The following is a 13,994-nucleotide window of genomic DNA, read 5'->3' as shown; positions in this document are numbered from 1 at the left end:
AACCAGAGCGCAGTGCTCTTTAGGGTTTATTGAAGGCGCACACGCAGAAAGGAGGGAGGGAAGGGGGGGGGGCACAGGATCACATGATATAATATGGGAAAAAAGTGGGTGAATGAAATGACGCGAGAATGTTGGTGATGGTGATCAGTGGGGAAGCCAGGGTGAAAACAAGAGCAGTGATGGAGGCGGAGGCAGGGAGGGGGGGGGAGAGGGGGGAAGAGGGGGGATGGCGACGACAGCAATGGCCACACAGCATGCACACTCTCCACTTGGGGGTGAATGTATTTTCATCTCAGAAGAGCTGCGGGAAGGGGTCGACGCCACCAAACATGGCGGCGCGCTGCTGCCGCATGTGGTACCGCATTGCATCCATCATGCGAAATGGACTGTCGAGCTCGCCAGATCCAAAAAAAGGGCTCGAGAAGGGGCCACCCATGATTCCACCAACGTTGTTGGGCATGAGCTCGTGCCGATGCGATCTGTGCGAGGCCGAGAGAGGCTGCATCATCTGTGCCATCATCGAGTCGATACCCCATGGGTCCCTCACGGGCGCCGAGTTGTTGGGCGAATATGCCGATCGTGTGGAGTCTCGATGCACGCGGAGATCACCCCTTCTGTTGCTGACGCCGCGGGTTCGCGAGGCGGCGCCACTGTCAGCGACGTCACCTTCGTCGGGTTCCTCAACGATGGGATCGTTCGTTCTCTGTTGGCTCGTCTGTTTTGTTCCTTCTCCGGCGTGAACCTCGCGCCCGTCCGTGTCCACTGCCTCCTCGACCACGACCGGAGGACGCACGCGCCCTGGCCTGGTAGCGTGGCGGTGCTGCGTGTAGCCCGTGTTGGGACCGTGATCCCCGGCCCCGCCCGAAACAAACGCGCACTGCATGCTCTGAACAAAGGAGCGGCTGTTTTTCTGATTGTTATATCGCTCCTGGAAGGTCGGGTCGTCGTTGGAGTTGTAGTAGCATGCGTACACTTCACTGCCATCGGGCTCCCGTTGGTAGAAGGACTTTGCGTGGGTGCGCGGATCAACTTTAACACGCGGCTCCACTTGCGTGGCGGAGTCACGCGGATGACGCGCAACCAGCGCGTCATCGGCGCGTGAGGATCGAAGGCGATCGTGCGACATGACGAATAGCAAATGCACGTAAATGTGACCGGTCTGCGGCTGAGGCTGCTCACTCTCCTTTTTCCCCTCCTCGTTTATGTTTTTTTTTGATGTTGTTTCTCAAAAATCACTTCTGCCAAACTGTATTGAGTGATGTGGTGAGTGTGGGTGGGTCGGGGATGGTGGTGGTGCGGCGTGGGCTAGTGGTGGGCAGCCGATTGCTGCAGGTTGCCCCTCCCTCCCCCCGCACACACACACACACACACACACAGACACAGAAAAGTTGAGGCTCTCCCTCTCTCTGTCTCACAGACTTGCCTGCCGCGAGATAGCTGAAGCTATATATGTAGAAGAGCGAGCTCTACCCTTGTGGCCGGTGGGGGGGGGGGAGAGGGAGAGGGAGGGATGAGGTGTTTGAAGGCTTTTGGTGCGGTTCAAGTACAGCTGAGAAAATAAACCCCGTCAAAATGTGTACAGTGAAAAAACAAACAAACAAACAAACAACAATATATATTTTGAAATTCTTTGCTTGGTGTGAGTGTTGCGTGTGGCGTTGGATGCAGCGAAGAGGAGATCCTGGCCAAGTGGGGAGGGAGGGTGGAGAGTGCATCGTACAAGAGAGTGAGTGAGGAGGGGAGGGGGATAGAGACACAAACATACACACACAGAGCAGGAATAATATAGGCGATTCAAGTTGCCCAAGGAAACGAGCAAGGGAATACATTTTTTTTTTGGAGGGGAGGCGGGGGGGCGGGGAGCGGCTGATAAACTTGGGTGGTAGGTACTGGTACAAGTGCCTACCACGCGCTGGGAGTCATGCAAGCGTGCACGCACGCCCGCACACGCGTGACTGCGTACAAGAGAAACCCAAAGTGAGACAGAGCAGCTTGAGGGTGCCACTGGAATCACTCCTCACTTGCCTCAAGAGGTTATTACATACACACACACACACAGGTATATATATATATATATATATATGTATATTGTATTTGTTCATTCTGCCACACAGCATAATATCAGGCACACCGCCACCCACTACCTCGGCCAGTCCAGAAGTCCATCCGAATGACGCGAGGCAGGGGTGCACACGCGTAACGACAGGTGCACCCTCCACTCTTCCCCCCAATATAAGCCATGTCTTCCTGTCATTAAGGAAGCGCGCGCGCTTGTGTGTGTGTGTGGGGGGGGGGGGGAAGAGGGGGAGCCGCAGCGGAGGGTGTGTACACGTCAATAGAGTCTACCGGTGCGTGTGATCAAGCTCACGCTATCACAGTGCTGAAGAAACCAAATGTGTTCCAGCCACCTTTTAATACACCGCACACAGAAAAGCAAAGCAACAGCCAGCACAGAGAGACATGAATGTGTATGAGAGAGAGAGGCACCACACACCCCCTTTCCCTTTCTCTTCTCCCCCCCCCTCCCCTCCACAAAAATCCACGGGGTTTTTATCCGTGACGTGTCTGTGGGGTTTACGTGCACGGGGACGTATGCCCCAATAAGATAAGAAGCGCGTTCGTCAATAAGTGGAGGCCAACACGTAGTCCATGACTGTGTGTGTGCGTGTGTGTGCTTACATCTGTTTCATGTCACCATCACTAAGAGAAAACAACAACGCAACAACGTAAGCTGATGATAATCCGGGGGAGGGGAAGGGAGGGAGGAAGGAAGAGAGGGAGGGAGGGAGGAAGAGAAAAAACAGAGACCGTTGTGTACGACGGAATAGGCGTTCCCTTCCCCTCCCCCTGGTACACACACACACACACACAGACAGACACATACACGTTATCGGTTGCACATGTCTAGTCGTTCAAGCAGAGAGGAGGAGGGGGCGGGTGGGATGCAGCGGGACCGCCCACCCCCTCTCCACCCACATGCAAGTGAGCAGAGGTAACGCAGGAGGTACCAAAAAGAAAGCAAAAGGCCACACGCCTAGGCATTGGGGGGAGGGAGGGAGGGGGGGAGGAGATTTTTTTTGTCTATCTCCCCCCCCCCCCACCGGCGCCGCCGTCGCTCGATGCGTGCGTTCACCACAGCTAGCAGTTTTTTATTTCTTCTATTTCCATCGGCAGTGGAGAATGCGCGCGTCGAGCGGATGAACGTCAGGGGGGGGGGTCGATGAGAGCAGATAAGAAGGGGGAAGGGAGGGAAGTGTGTGGGGGTCGGTGATGATATGTTGATCACCTTCAGAGACGCATCACCAAATGCTCTCTCACAACGCAGATTCGATGCGGCATGTGGACATCCGAGTCTTCGGAGGGTGTCGCAGCTGCCGACGGCTTCTGCTGCTGCTGCTGCTGCGGGTGCACCTCCGGCGTTTCTGTGGAGAGCGCGGCGCCTGGTGCAATCCCACCGTCGGTGGTGACAACAATATTGGCAGCGCGGGGACTTGTCTTGATGGTGCGCACCGACAGGGTGCCGTCAGGCAGACGCTGCATAGACACCGAAGCCGTGTATACGACTGGAGCCGTTGGCGGTGTGTTGGAAGTAGTGAGCTTGTCCAGATCTTCCGTACTGTCTACCCCTGTCGCAGCCGCTGTCCCCGCGACACCGACTTGTGTGTTCAACACTCGAGTCATGGGGTTTGTAGATGATGGATCCCCTGCGTCGCCACAAACTCCCCTTGACAGGCTGGGCTGCTGATACGCCGATATGGGGCCTGCCGTGGAGGGCGCACGATTGCTGTTCACTGCCGCCACGTCCATCACCACTTTCACGACGCCTGCGCCCCCGTCGGCACCACTGCCGATGGCGAGCGCCTGCCGTTGTCCTGTGTTGTTCAGAGGATGTGCCAATTGAAAGGTTTGTTGATACGCAGCGGGGCGGTTACCCCACTGTGGTGCCAGGTAGGTGTCGTACTTTCTCCGTTCTAGGGGGTTGGCCAGCACCTTATACGCTTGTTGCAGCAGATGCAACTGGCCCTGGTCTAGTTGACGGGTTGTATTGTACGCTACGCTGTCATTGTCGTGATAGCATCGGTCCGGGTGGACGCGAGTGAGCAGGCGTCGGTACGCGTGCCGAACCTCGTCTTGCGAGGCACTCATCGGAATACCGAGGACGTCGTAGAGGGTCTGCATGGCGATCCACAGGACAGCGCAGTTTTTGTTTGTCCCTCTCGCCTCTCTTACTTCACTTTTTTTTTTGTGTGTGGTGTGTGTGGTGTGTGTGCTTGTCTGGGTGGGTGAAGAGACACCAATACGCACAGCGGCAGGGGAGGAGTAGTGGTGGTCGCGAAAACAAAAAAAGGCTCCAATATATATATAAGCGCAGCAGTTGACCCACCTGCGTCACCAACAGAGGTTGGGGGGTAGGGGGGGGGAGGGGGAGGAGGAGGGGAGGAGAGGGGAGAGGGGGAGGGGAGGGTGTGTCCAGAGGTTAGAATCATACGCAAAAAGGCTAGCGTGATGTCTTTTATGCTCAGAAAACTGCGCTCAGGTATGCGTGTTTCTGACCTCAGCGGCGGGGGGAGGGAGGGGGAGGGGGAGGGGGAGGGGAGGGAGGGGAGGGAGAGAGGAGGGGGGGGAGAGAGAGAGCGTCAGTGTGTCTGTGTTTGATACACCTTCCCCACTCCCCTCATGGTCTCCCCGCGTGCGCTTTCTCCTTTTTGTGCCTAGTGGCCAATGGATTTTCATTACGCATCGCCAGTGTACCCCCCCCCCCCCTCCCCTCCCCCCCTCCGAATAAACCTCTTTGTCCCCACCAAAAAAAAAACCGACAAGGATCGTGTGCGCGAGACCTAGAGAGGTGCTCGGATACAGAAACGCATGGATGTACAGAAGTAAAAAAAACGATAGATACCCATTCAAAGCACGAAAGCAAGCATGAACGTACCTAAATTAAATGTTTTTACGAGTGTATTATCCAGTGGTGATGACGAGATTTTCTTTTTCTTTTTTTTTTTTTTTTGGGGGGGGGGGGCGGCGGCGGCTGGAGCACCACCACCCCCCTCATTGTAAGCATCAATATAGAATTCTGTATTCCCCTCCTTCCCTATTCTCACACATACAGTAGATATGTTTTTGGACTTCTTGATGATGAGAGTCCCAGTCAGGCCACACAGGGAGGAGGAGGGGTTGGGGGGGGGTGGCACTCAGTTTTGTGTACATACATTTACACAGGTGCCGCCTCACATACACAAGCAAAAACGAGATGGGGCGAAGAAAAATAGTTTACCTCTCTGTTGAGCATCCCTTGCCGTATCCCCCCCAATTTTTTCCTTCTATCCGCTGTTCTGCGGATAGAAGAAGAAGAAAAAAGAAATGGGTGGTGGACACACGAAAGAGAGTGTCCATCTTGTGGAAGGGTGGACATATATACGAGACGGGGAGGATGAGTTAGTGAGGGGGAGGGGGGAGAGAGAGAGAGGTAGGGAGAGATCGGATGGGATGGTTGCCAAAGAATGGGGGCAGTTAGTATTCAGGAGGGGAAAAAAAGAAAAAAAGAGGAGGAGGAAGAGTAGCACGCACACGCGCGCAAAAGAACGCAAATAACAACACACAAACAGACACAAAAAAGGCGGAGCCCCCCCCCTCCCCCCCAGGTCCCTCGCTCTCTGTTTCTCTTGTTCTCAACGCGAAGCGATGACGGAGAGGGGTGGCGTGTCCATGAGCTGTATCATCCTCTCATCGACTCTTCTTGTGCTGGCGCGCCGGTGCGTTAAAGTGTTATGCTCTCTCACATCTTCTCCGCATGGCTCCCTCTCGTTCGTCCCCCCCCCCCTACTCGTCCTTTTTACAGCAGCCGCTCGTCGTCGTCACGACGCAGCGCGACCATTTCACCCACACCGGCTTCCATAGTTTGACTGCGGTTCCACAGAAGCGTCATGAATTCCACGAGGAGTCCAGAGACGGCCAAGAAAAACGTGTACTGCATCAGCTGCGATCCTTCCGCAACTTTGAAGCCCATCTTACGGTAGGACTCAACACACCCGTCGAACGGGTTACAGCCCCCGGAGAGGCCAGGAATCGTATCAGTAGGAGCAGCCATAGACCGAGGCATGTGGGCAGCCGCAAGTAGGGACACGGCTGCCGCCTGGGGGCTCGATTCGTTCGTACACCAATCGACATCGTACATGGCCGAGACGATCAAAAAGTTTATCCTCAGTGAAATGATGGAGATCGAGAATAAAATACAGATCATCACTCCACACAGAGTTGACGCACTTCGATCTGAGCGCGAGGGGATCGACTGTGCCATCTGAAGGAGCGCCAGCAAGAAGGTCAAGACGAGGGCGGCGATGCCGATGAGCGTGATCACCTGCGCCGCCTTGAACGCTAGCGCCAGGTTGTGGCAGTCTCCCAGAAACACTTCTACAGGAATGTGCTTCTCCGCGATGGGTGTGTAGATGCTCGTCGTCCATAGCGACTGCGTGATGGAGGAGTTCAGGGCATCGCTTCTAAGAGAAAAAATGGGCTTAGACACCGTGGCGCTGAGGCACAGTGCCGCGATCGCAGTCTGCAAAACGACGCAGCAGCGGGCAATGGTGACTTTTGTATGCAGTGACCACATTTTTTTACAGCTTATCCTGCGTTTTGTCTTTCTCTCTCTGTTTGTTTGTCCCTGTGTGTGTGTGCGTGTGTGTGTGTGTGTGTGAACGTAGTTGTGTCCTCCTGCGCACTCGCGAAGCAAATCAAAATCGAAAATAAAATAAAACACGAGAGAGATGTGTTCGACAGCACCCGATGGGTTATCACCTTTGGAGTCTTTCTCTTCTTTTCTTACTGGTCGGTGTTGGGTGGAGGGAGGGAAGCAGAAGCAAGAGTAGCAAAGGCAGAAGAGGGGAATCACGTGCGTGTGTGTGTCCCTTTGGCTGTGGTTGATCGGATGATCTCATTGGTTGCATCCGCGCTTTGCCCCCTCCTCCCCTCCCCTCCCCTCCCCTCCCCCCCATTCCGCTGTACTCGGGGGTGGGGTGGGTGATGGTGGTGGTGGGAAGGGGGAAGGGGTCCTCATTTTATTTCTTTTACTTGTACAGACATTGGCAAACAACTCCGTTCCTAGGCAAATGACTGTTATCGGTATCGTCTGCATCTCTTTTCTTGTCATGGCGTGCGGAGATGGTCAGTGATACAGCGCGTGGATCAGAGTGGGCAAGGGGAACACACACACACACACAATATATATATACAAATATATATATATATATTTATATTATATATATATGGATACGTAAATATAAATCTTGAACACGCCAGAGTGCAGCAAAGGTGTGTGTGTGCGTGTGTTCACTTCCCCATTCCCTCCTTTACGGAAAAAAAAAGTAGTGAAGACCAGGTGACTTCAAGTCAAGGGTGCACGTGTGTTCGATCGAGCCACTGGGAGGGGGAAGGGGGAGGGGGAGGAGGAGGAGGAGGAGGAGGAGGAGGAGGAGAGAGAGAGGCGAAGACTCAAACGGTCTGTGGTCAGGCACCGTTGCTTCCCATGGAAATGCTGACTACTGGGGGTTTCCGATGTCGCCTTCTACAGAGCCATTGGCACCGCCGCCGGTGCTGCCGTTTTGGCCCTGTACCCACTTGGTGCTCGCGTACGGATTCCAACGGAACGCCTCTCGCTGCACGTATTTGTCCTCCTCTACACGCAGCACGGACTCGCCCTTTGTCTTCGACCCTTCGTTGATAAGATTGGCAGGAAGCATGCTAGTCGGCGAGAGCCGTCGGGACCCACTGTCGTCAACCAACGGTGGCATCGACACCAGCTCAGCAAACAACGGCGTGGCGGGAAAGCTCGATGAAGTGGCGGGGCTGTGGGGGTGGGGCGTCCCCGGCCCCGTCGCTGTCAGGGGAGCGGCGTGTGAGAGTGGCTGCAGCGGCGCCACGCAGGCGTTTCCACTCACACTGATGGCTCCAATCGCTGCTGGGCTTCCGCCGCGGGTGCGCCGGCGAAGGCGCACCGTCAAGTTGTTGGAGGCTGCGGCCGCTGTGGAGGCGGGAACGCTTGCCGGCACCGTGGAGGAAGAATTCATGACGACAGTGGGAGCGGCATTGTGATGGTATGCCCCCAGAATGTTGACCCCTGTACTCCCACCACCACCACCACCACCACCGCCGCCGCCGCCGAGATAAACGGCAGCGTGTTGGCCCGTGAATGGGTGCTGCGGGGAGAGTGAACGCATTTGATGCTGTATGTGTGAGGTCAGCATTGTGGCCCACGAGGTCGTGGTCGAGCTCACTGCTGCTCCGCTTGGGTTTGACGGAAAGGACGCAGCAGCCGGCGTGCGGTGCGCAGGCGACCCGATGGGGCCCCAAAAGCGGAAGATGGCCGGAATGCCTCCACGCCCCGTTTGTGGGTGGGGCAGCGGCACGAGGTTCTGGACGACGGTGACGGGGTGGAACGGGGTGTGCATGGGCAGCGGCGGGTAGTACTCGTTCTCGCACTGCTTCCCGTCTTGTATAAAGGTGTTTCCACCATATTGGTAGTAGTAGTTGGGTGCACCGCGGGGGTCACACCGTCGCCTAGGGATGTATGGGACGGGGCTCGTGAGCGTGTCGGCGCGGTCGCGGTTGTTCTTGACAAAATTCTGCCATGGAGGAGTGATGAAGGGGGGGTGTCGCACCTCCGTTCTCGTCGGATTGGTTGCGGCTGCCAGCGAGTCGAGCGCCGTGGCGGAGAGGCCGGGGGTCGGCTGGGTCGCGCTGCTGCCGACGCATCGGGACGGGAGGCTGCCAGAAGAGTTGAGAGGACCTGCGAAGTGGCCTTGCGGAGTCCGACCTTTGCTTCTCGCTGGTGCACTACCAACATACAAGGGGGTCGCACTCGCGTTGGCCCAATGCGGCATCGGCACCGACGCCCCGAATATCGGCTGGTGCGGCTGAGGATGAGCAGGGGCGTGGTGTTCACGCACGTGCGTTGACGTAGGGTGAGTGCCGCTCGCGACCCTCTTCGGTGCTTCCTGTGCAGCGGCCAGCAAAGTGCGGGACTCGTGTGGCAGCGGTTGCTTCGGCAAGGTGCCTGTGCGAGCAGATGGGTGGCTAGATGGGCTGACATGTCGGGGGAACGAGTGTGATTGTTTATGAACAGACGGATCCGTATGCAAATGGCCGCTGCTCATCTCAGACCCGGGCTGCGTGTGGGCCATTTCTGGCTGAGCCTCGGGAGCGTTGTTGCGTGTCTGCAAAGAGTCTTGGCAGGCAACACTAGCGGTGACCAACACTGGCGCTGATGGTGCTGTGCGTGTCACGGCGACGTCAGCCATCATCCCTGCGGCAACCGGGGCCACTGTCGACGTCACCGCCAGCATCTCCACTTGCTGGCGCTGCACCTCGATGTCCTTTTTCTTTTTGCTGCTGCGGTGGCGCTCCTGCAGTTTCTGCCGTCTCATCCGCCCCTTCGTGAACTTTGGGATGACACCGTAGAAGTACCGCTGATGGTTGTGCCGGAAACTCCAGAGGAAGTATCGACCTCCAAATTGGATAGGGCTGCGGTCTGGCAGGCGCAGCCAGCCCAGGTCGGTTCGGTCCTCGTAGAATCGGTTGTCGACGACCCACTTGGTCCAACTCAGAAGCAACTCATCTAGACCGACGCACAGGAGTCGTGCCGACATGGAAGGATCCGGGGTCACGGAGTTGGTGCAGGGCAGGCATCCATTAACCGCTGCCACCGCATTGTCGATGGCGGCGGCTTCTGCTGCCCTTGCAGCAAATCTTCGGCGCAGCTGCACGTGCTCGTAGTGCTCCCACCGGCGTTGCTCAAAGTTGAAGACGACCAGGTCGCCATCGCAGAATTCGTTCGCCGCGTAGGTGAAGACGTGACCGTACTTTGCGAGCTCCCGTGCTTGCCGAGTCGCCAGCGAGCTCGATTCCTTCGCTGCGCGATCACGGCAGCTGTTGGCGTGCTGCTCATTTGAGGTGGGTGGCGAGGCAGATGGCAGTACCATCTTGTGCAAGCGGTGGGCGGCACTCGGCCCGGGGGCAAGCTTGTCCACGTCCGACACGCTGAAGCACGTGATGATGTCTTTCTTCTCGAAGTACTCGGCCATCACTTCCATATCCTCCACTGGGCCAATCAGCACCCGCTGGCTGTCGACGTCGTCGTCGTCGTCGTGGTGCGCAGGGGAGGTGATTGGGCCGCTATCATCGTGGTCGCTGTCGTCCAGGGGGACGTCGAGGGTGCTCGCTCGCTGCAGCCGCACCGCGCCACCGTAGCTGACGCTTGTCGTGTCCACTGGCTCAATGTACGCACCGATGAAGATCGGCGCGGCGGCGGCAGAGCAGTAGAAGAGGAGCGCCTGCACGCAGTCTTCTCGTAGAAGAAACAGGAAATTGCGACCTCGGGTCGTAGACAGCATGCCACACTCGTACAAGGCATGACTGGGGCGTCGCGTGGCTTTGGGCTCCGCCTGCTGTCGCTCATTCTCACGGAGGATATCGTGCTGAACGTAACTCGGCCACGCAGTGTTGGAGATGGGCGCATCAGCACTGGCGGCGGTCGCCGGGACGACGCCGTCCCCTCCTCCGCTATCGACACCGTCCCTGCTTGGAGCCACGCCAGCCGACACAGCAGCGGCCAGCTCCGTGACCGTCGTCTTCGCTGCCGGATCAGCTCTGGCGTCATAGTCGAAGAGCCTGCAGAGCGACAGCGGTGCGTGCGGTTCAAGACGGGAGGAGAACAACTGAAAATTCGGTCGCGGCGGCACCTCTGCTGGATGCGGCGGCGGACACTGCTCATCTGTGTTCCTCCTCCCCGGTGTTTCTACTGACCTCGGGGGAGGGAAGCAGCTCGGCGGTGTCGGCGTGCTCGTAAGAGGCGTGTGCGCGCGGCCACGCCCCTCTTCTTCCATAGACAGGTCCATGTCGTCGTCGTCGTCGTCGTGCCTTACAAGAGGCCTCACTGCCCCGGATTCCCTAACTTTGCACTGCCCAGTGGCGGCACACGCGGTCACCGCGTTTGACTGTGTGTGTGGGGTGGTGATACAGCTGGGAGAGGGTTTGCCAGATGTCTCTCCCCCATCTTCGTTGCCACCACAGCGGTGTTGCGGGCTCTCGCGGCAACTGCCCACCACCGCAGCTCGTCTGTCGCTGCCTGTCCTTGACGCATCCCCTGCGTGCGACGTTGACATCGATGCGGCGGCGACGAGACTCGGGGCCATGGACGGCACCGCAAGAGGTTGGGATGCTGGGGAGAACGCGGAGAGGGGACGCTCCAGGTTTTTCTGCCGCATCGCCTTCTTGGACTTCTCACGCCCTGCAGCGAACTTGGTAGCTGTATCGCCCTGGGCAACACCATCGCCGGTGCCTCGCTCCTCGCCTTCTTCATCCACGTCGTCGTCGTCCTCCTCCTCCTCCACTTGATCGCGCAGGCCGTGACCCTCGGGTCGCCCAATGGTGACCTCTTCCAGAGCGCGTGTGAGGTGGTGGCTGCGCAGCTCACAGCCGTCGCCTTCCTCCGCTTTGGATTCGCCACGTTTGCCGCTCCTCGTGCGGCTCACACGCTGCGTCGTTGCATCTGCCGCCATCTCGGCCCTGTCCGCTGACGTGCACACTGCGCCTGAGGGGGCCGGTAGTGAGGGTTCGGCGGCGGCACACGGGAAGGTGTCCGTCTCGCAATACGGCAGTGATGCCGCTGACGAGGCGCTTGCGGGGCAAGTACCGGTGCTTGCACCCTCACCACCACTAGCGCCAGCTGTCGTTGGTCTCCGATTCATGGGTGCGCTTGTGTTTGCGGCATCGTCCGTCGCCTGCTCACGCTGCCGTACCGCTCGCTCCGGTGGGGTGAAGTCGCGCATCATGTATAAATTTGCATTGATAAAATTATGAAAGTTGTTTTCTCGATCCACAACATCGAGCCAGTTGCGCAGCAGCAAGTCGTTGTCGTCGACCTCGGCGACCGCCGCTTTGGCTCGAAAGAACGTCTCCCGAACCATTTGAAGATATGGAATATTGGACAACACGCACATGGACCGAACGGGCCGCGTCAGGGCATCCCTCAGTCCCGCTTGGCGACACATTGGGCGATAGGAAAGCAGCGTGACGAGTACGGCGCGGTTGACAATCTTGTCGCCCACGGTGCCCTCAATGAAGCGGCACATTCGCATTACTGGTGGCTTGCGGTCAAGCTGCTCTACCCAGGCATCCTCGGCCGCCTCGCTCTCACGGTCGTAGCCGCGAAGCCACTGTGTGCCACGGCTGCGGGACGGCAGAAGGCCGTTCATACCGACCACACGAACAGGCGTGATGTTGATAATGAACTCTTCCTCCCCTTCCTCGTCGACACGCTCCGTGTTGGAGGCGACATCGTCCATGTCGTCGTCCTCGCCGTGGTCCTCCCCCCCCTCCGTGGGTGAATACACGGCGCCCTCAGCGTGTCTCTCCCGCGCGGCGCGGCGGTGTGCACGCGAGGACTTGAGTCGACGCAGCTGCGTGTAGTCCATCCGCTGCTCCACCTGCTCCCCGCAGCGCGCACACCAGCCATAGCGCACGGGCGGCGCCACTTCCGGTTCAGTACCCGTGCACGTTGCTGTTGACGACGCGGAGGGGTCCGAGTGGGTCCACGATTTCTCGCAGTACACCACATCGTGCAAACATCTCCCGCAGACGATTGGCGTCTGCGAGATCGGCGTTGTACCGGCTGCCAATACCTTAGATGGCACCGCGCTGCCCCTTGCTTCGTCGTTGTTCGCACCACGCGGGGGGGAGCAGCCATCAGCAGCAGCAGCAGCGGCGGCGGCGGCGGTCGTCGTCTGCGACTGTCGTTGGGGGAAGTACGCAAAGTGATAAAGAACGCCATGCTCTTCAACAAGGTGGACACGGCCATCGCGGTACTGTGGGTCATCCTCAAAGTGGTAGTGGCGGCGCTCCACTACTGGCAGCACCGTCCGCGGCGCCGCGTGTTGCTTCTTCTGAGAGTAAGGTCCACCGGCGGAGGTAGGACGGACGTCGTGAAACGTCGGGGCAACGTAGGGGATGTTGTGCTTGCGGCAGTACTCGGCACGCATCTCTTCTTCCTCTTCTGTGGTCATGCGCAGAGCAATCGCCTGGGGAAGCGGATATAGAAACTTATCAGGTGGCGGTGGCGGCTGTTTCGGCTGCGGCGACGACGACGAGTACATGTTTGATTCTGCGACGCATGAGATATCGGCTGCCCGTTGCTTTCCACCTTCCTTAAGCGCCCTCATGGGGTTGTGCTGCTGCCTCGCACTCGTGTCCCTGGTTGGCTGGGCGTGGCCGTCGTCGCTGTGACCGGAGGCCCCGCAGTTACTTTTCGCTGTACTCTGCCTGTTGTTGTCACTACGCTGCTGCGCCTGGGCGTTGAAAAAGTGAGATAATGCGGCCCGCCAGCGCTGTTCTTGTTCAACCAGAGCACACATCTCCTCGTCCGTGTCGACGAGGGTACCCTCCATCGGTTCTGTTACCAGCACACGATAGAGCTCTTCGCGGTCCTCGATGGAGGGGCGGAGATGCCGACCAACGCGTGGCGAACATCGCACGGCAGTGTCGGCATCTCCGCGGGACGCATCCCCGTTGTTTACGCACTCACGAATTTTCTCGTCGATTTCTTCATCGCAGTAGTGCAGGCTCGGATCTGCTTCCTCCGCCTCTTCGCCCCAGTCTTCCTCCTGAGCCTTGCAGAACGCCTCCGCGACGTCCTCTGACGTCACAGATGACACGTCTTTCATCTCAAAGCAGTACAGGGCCGATTGGTTGTTGCGTGCGTGGAACAGCTGACGGAAGGCGAGGCTGTCTGGGGAGCTAAAGAAGTGGTCTGTCAAAGGGATGTGAAAGACAATGTGCGAGCCGCAGTTTGCGAAGAAGACGGAGGAGGGGTCCTCATTCGACTCTCGACTCGGTAGAGCGCCCATATCGCCCTCTTTCCCCCTTCTTAGTTTTTTTTTTAATATATATAATTTTTTTTTTGTGTGTGTTCGTGTGGTTCCGGCACTTGAGATGCGATTTCACAA

The 13,994-nt window shown here is 57.9% G+C and overlaps 4 protein-coding genes across 4 annotated transcripts; all 4 read right to left on the bottom strand.

The window, feature by feature from the left end:
- Positions 1 to 292: 292 nt before the first annotated feature.
- JKF63_07888 (uncharacterized protein) lies at positions 293 to 1,126 on the bottom strand (the record flags this gene model as incomplete). The annotated part of the gene is made up of 1 exon (XM_067903816.1): positions 293 to 1,126. The coding sequence occupies one exon, from the start codon at positions 1,124 to 1,126 to the stop codon at positions 293 to 295; it is 834 nt and encodes a 277-aa protein (XP_067759288.1).
- Positions 1,127 to 3,288: 2,162 nt separating this feature from the next.
- JKF63_07887 (uncharacterized protein) lies at positions 3,289 to 4,179 on the bottom strand (the record flags this gene model as incomplete). The annotated part of the gene is made up of 1 exon (XM_067903815.1): positions 3,289 to 4,179. One exon carries the CDS (start codon positions 4,177 to 4,179, stop codon positions 3,289 to 3,291), a length of 891 nt encoding a protein of 296 aa, XP_067759287.1.
- Positions 4,180 to 5,833: 1,654 nt separating this feature from the next.
- JKF63_07886 (uncharacterized protein) lies at positions 5,834 to 6,610 on the bottom strand (the record flags this gene model as incomplete). Its single annotated transcript, XM_067903814.1, has 1 exon — positions 5,834 to 6,610. The coding sequence occupies one exon, from the start codon at positions 6,608 to 6,610 to the stop codon at positions 5,834 to 5,836; it is 777 nt and encodes a 258-aa protein (XP_067759286.1).
- A 925-nt stretch (positions 6,611 to 7,535) lies between these two features.
- Positions 7,536 to 13,895, bottom strand: JKF63_07885 (uncharacterized protein; the record flags this gene model as incomplete). The annotated part of the gene is made up of 1 exon (XM_067903813.1): positions 7,536 to 13,895. One exon carries the CDS (start codon positions 13,893 to 13,895, stop codon positions 7,536 to 7,538), a length of 6,360 nt encoding a protein of 2,119 aa, XP_067759285.1.
- Between the last annotated feature and the right edge of the window lie 99 nt (positions 13,896 to 13,994).

The sequence above is a fragment of the Porcisia hertigi genome, chromosome 8 (genome assembly GCF_017918235.1).
Source record: "Porcisia hertigi strain C119 chromosome 8, whole genome shotgun sequence".
Classification (NCBI taxonomy): domain Eukaryota; phylum Euglenozoa; class Kinetoplastea; order Trypanosomatida; family Trypanosomatidae; genus Porcisia; species Porcisia hertigi.
This window is presented reverse-complemented; position numbering and strand designations above follow the sequence as displayed.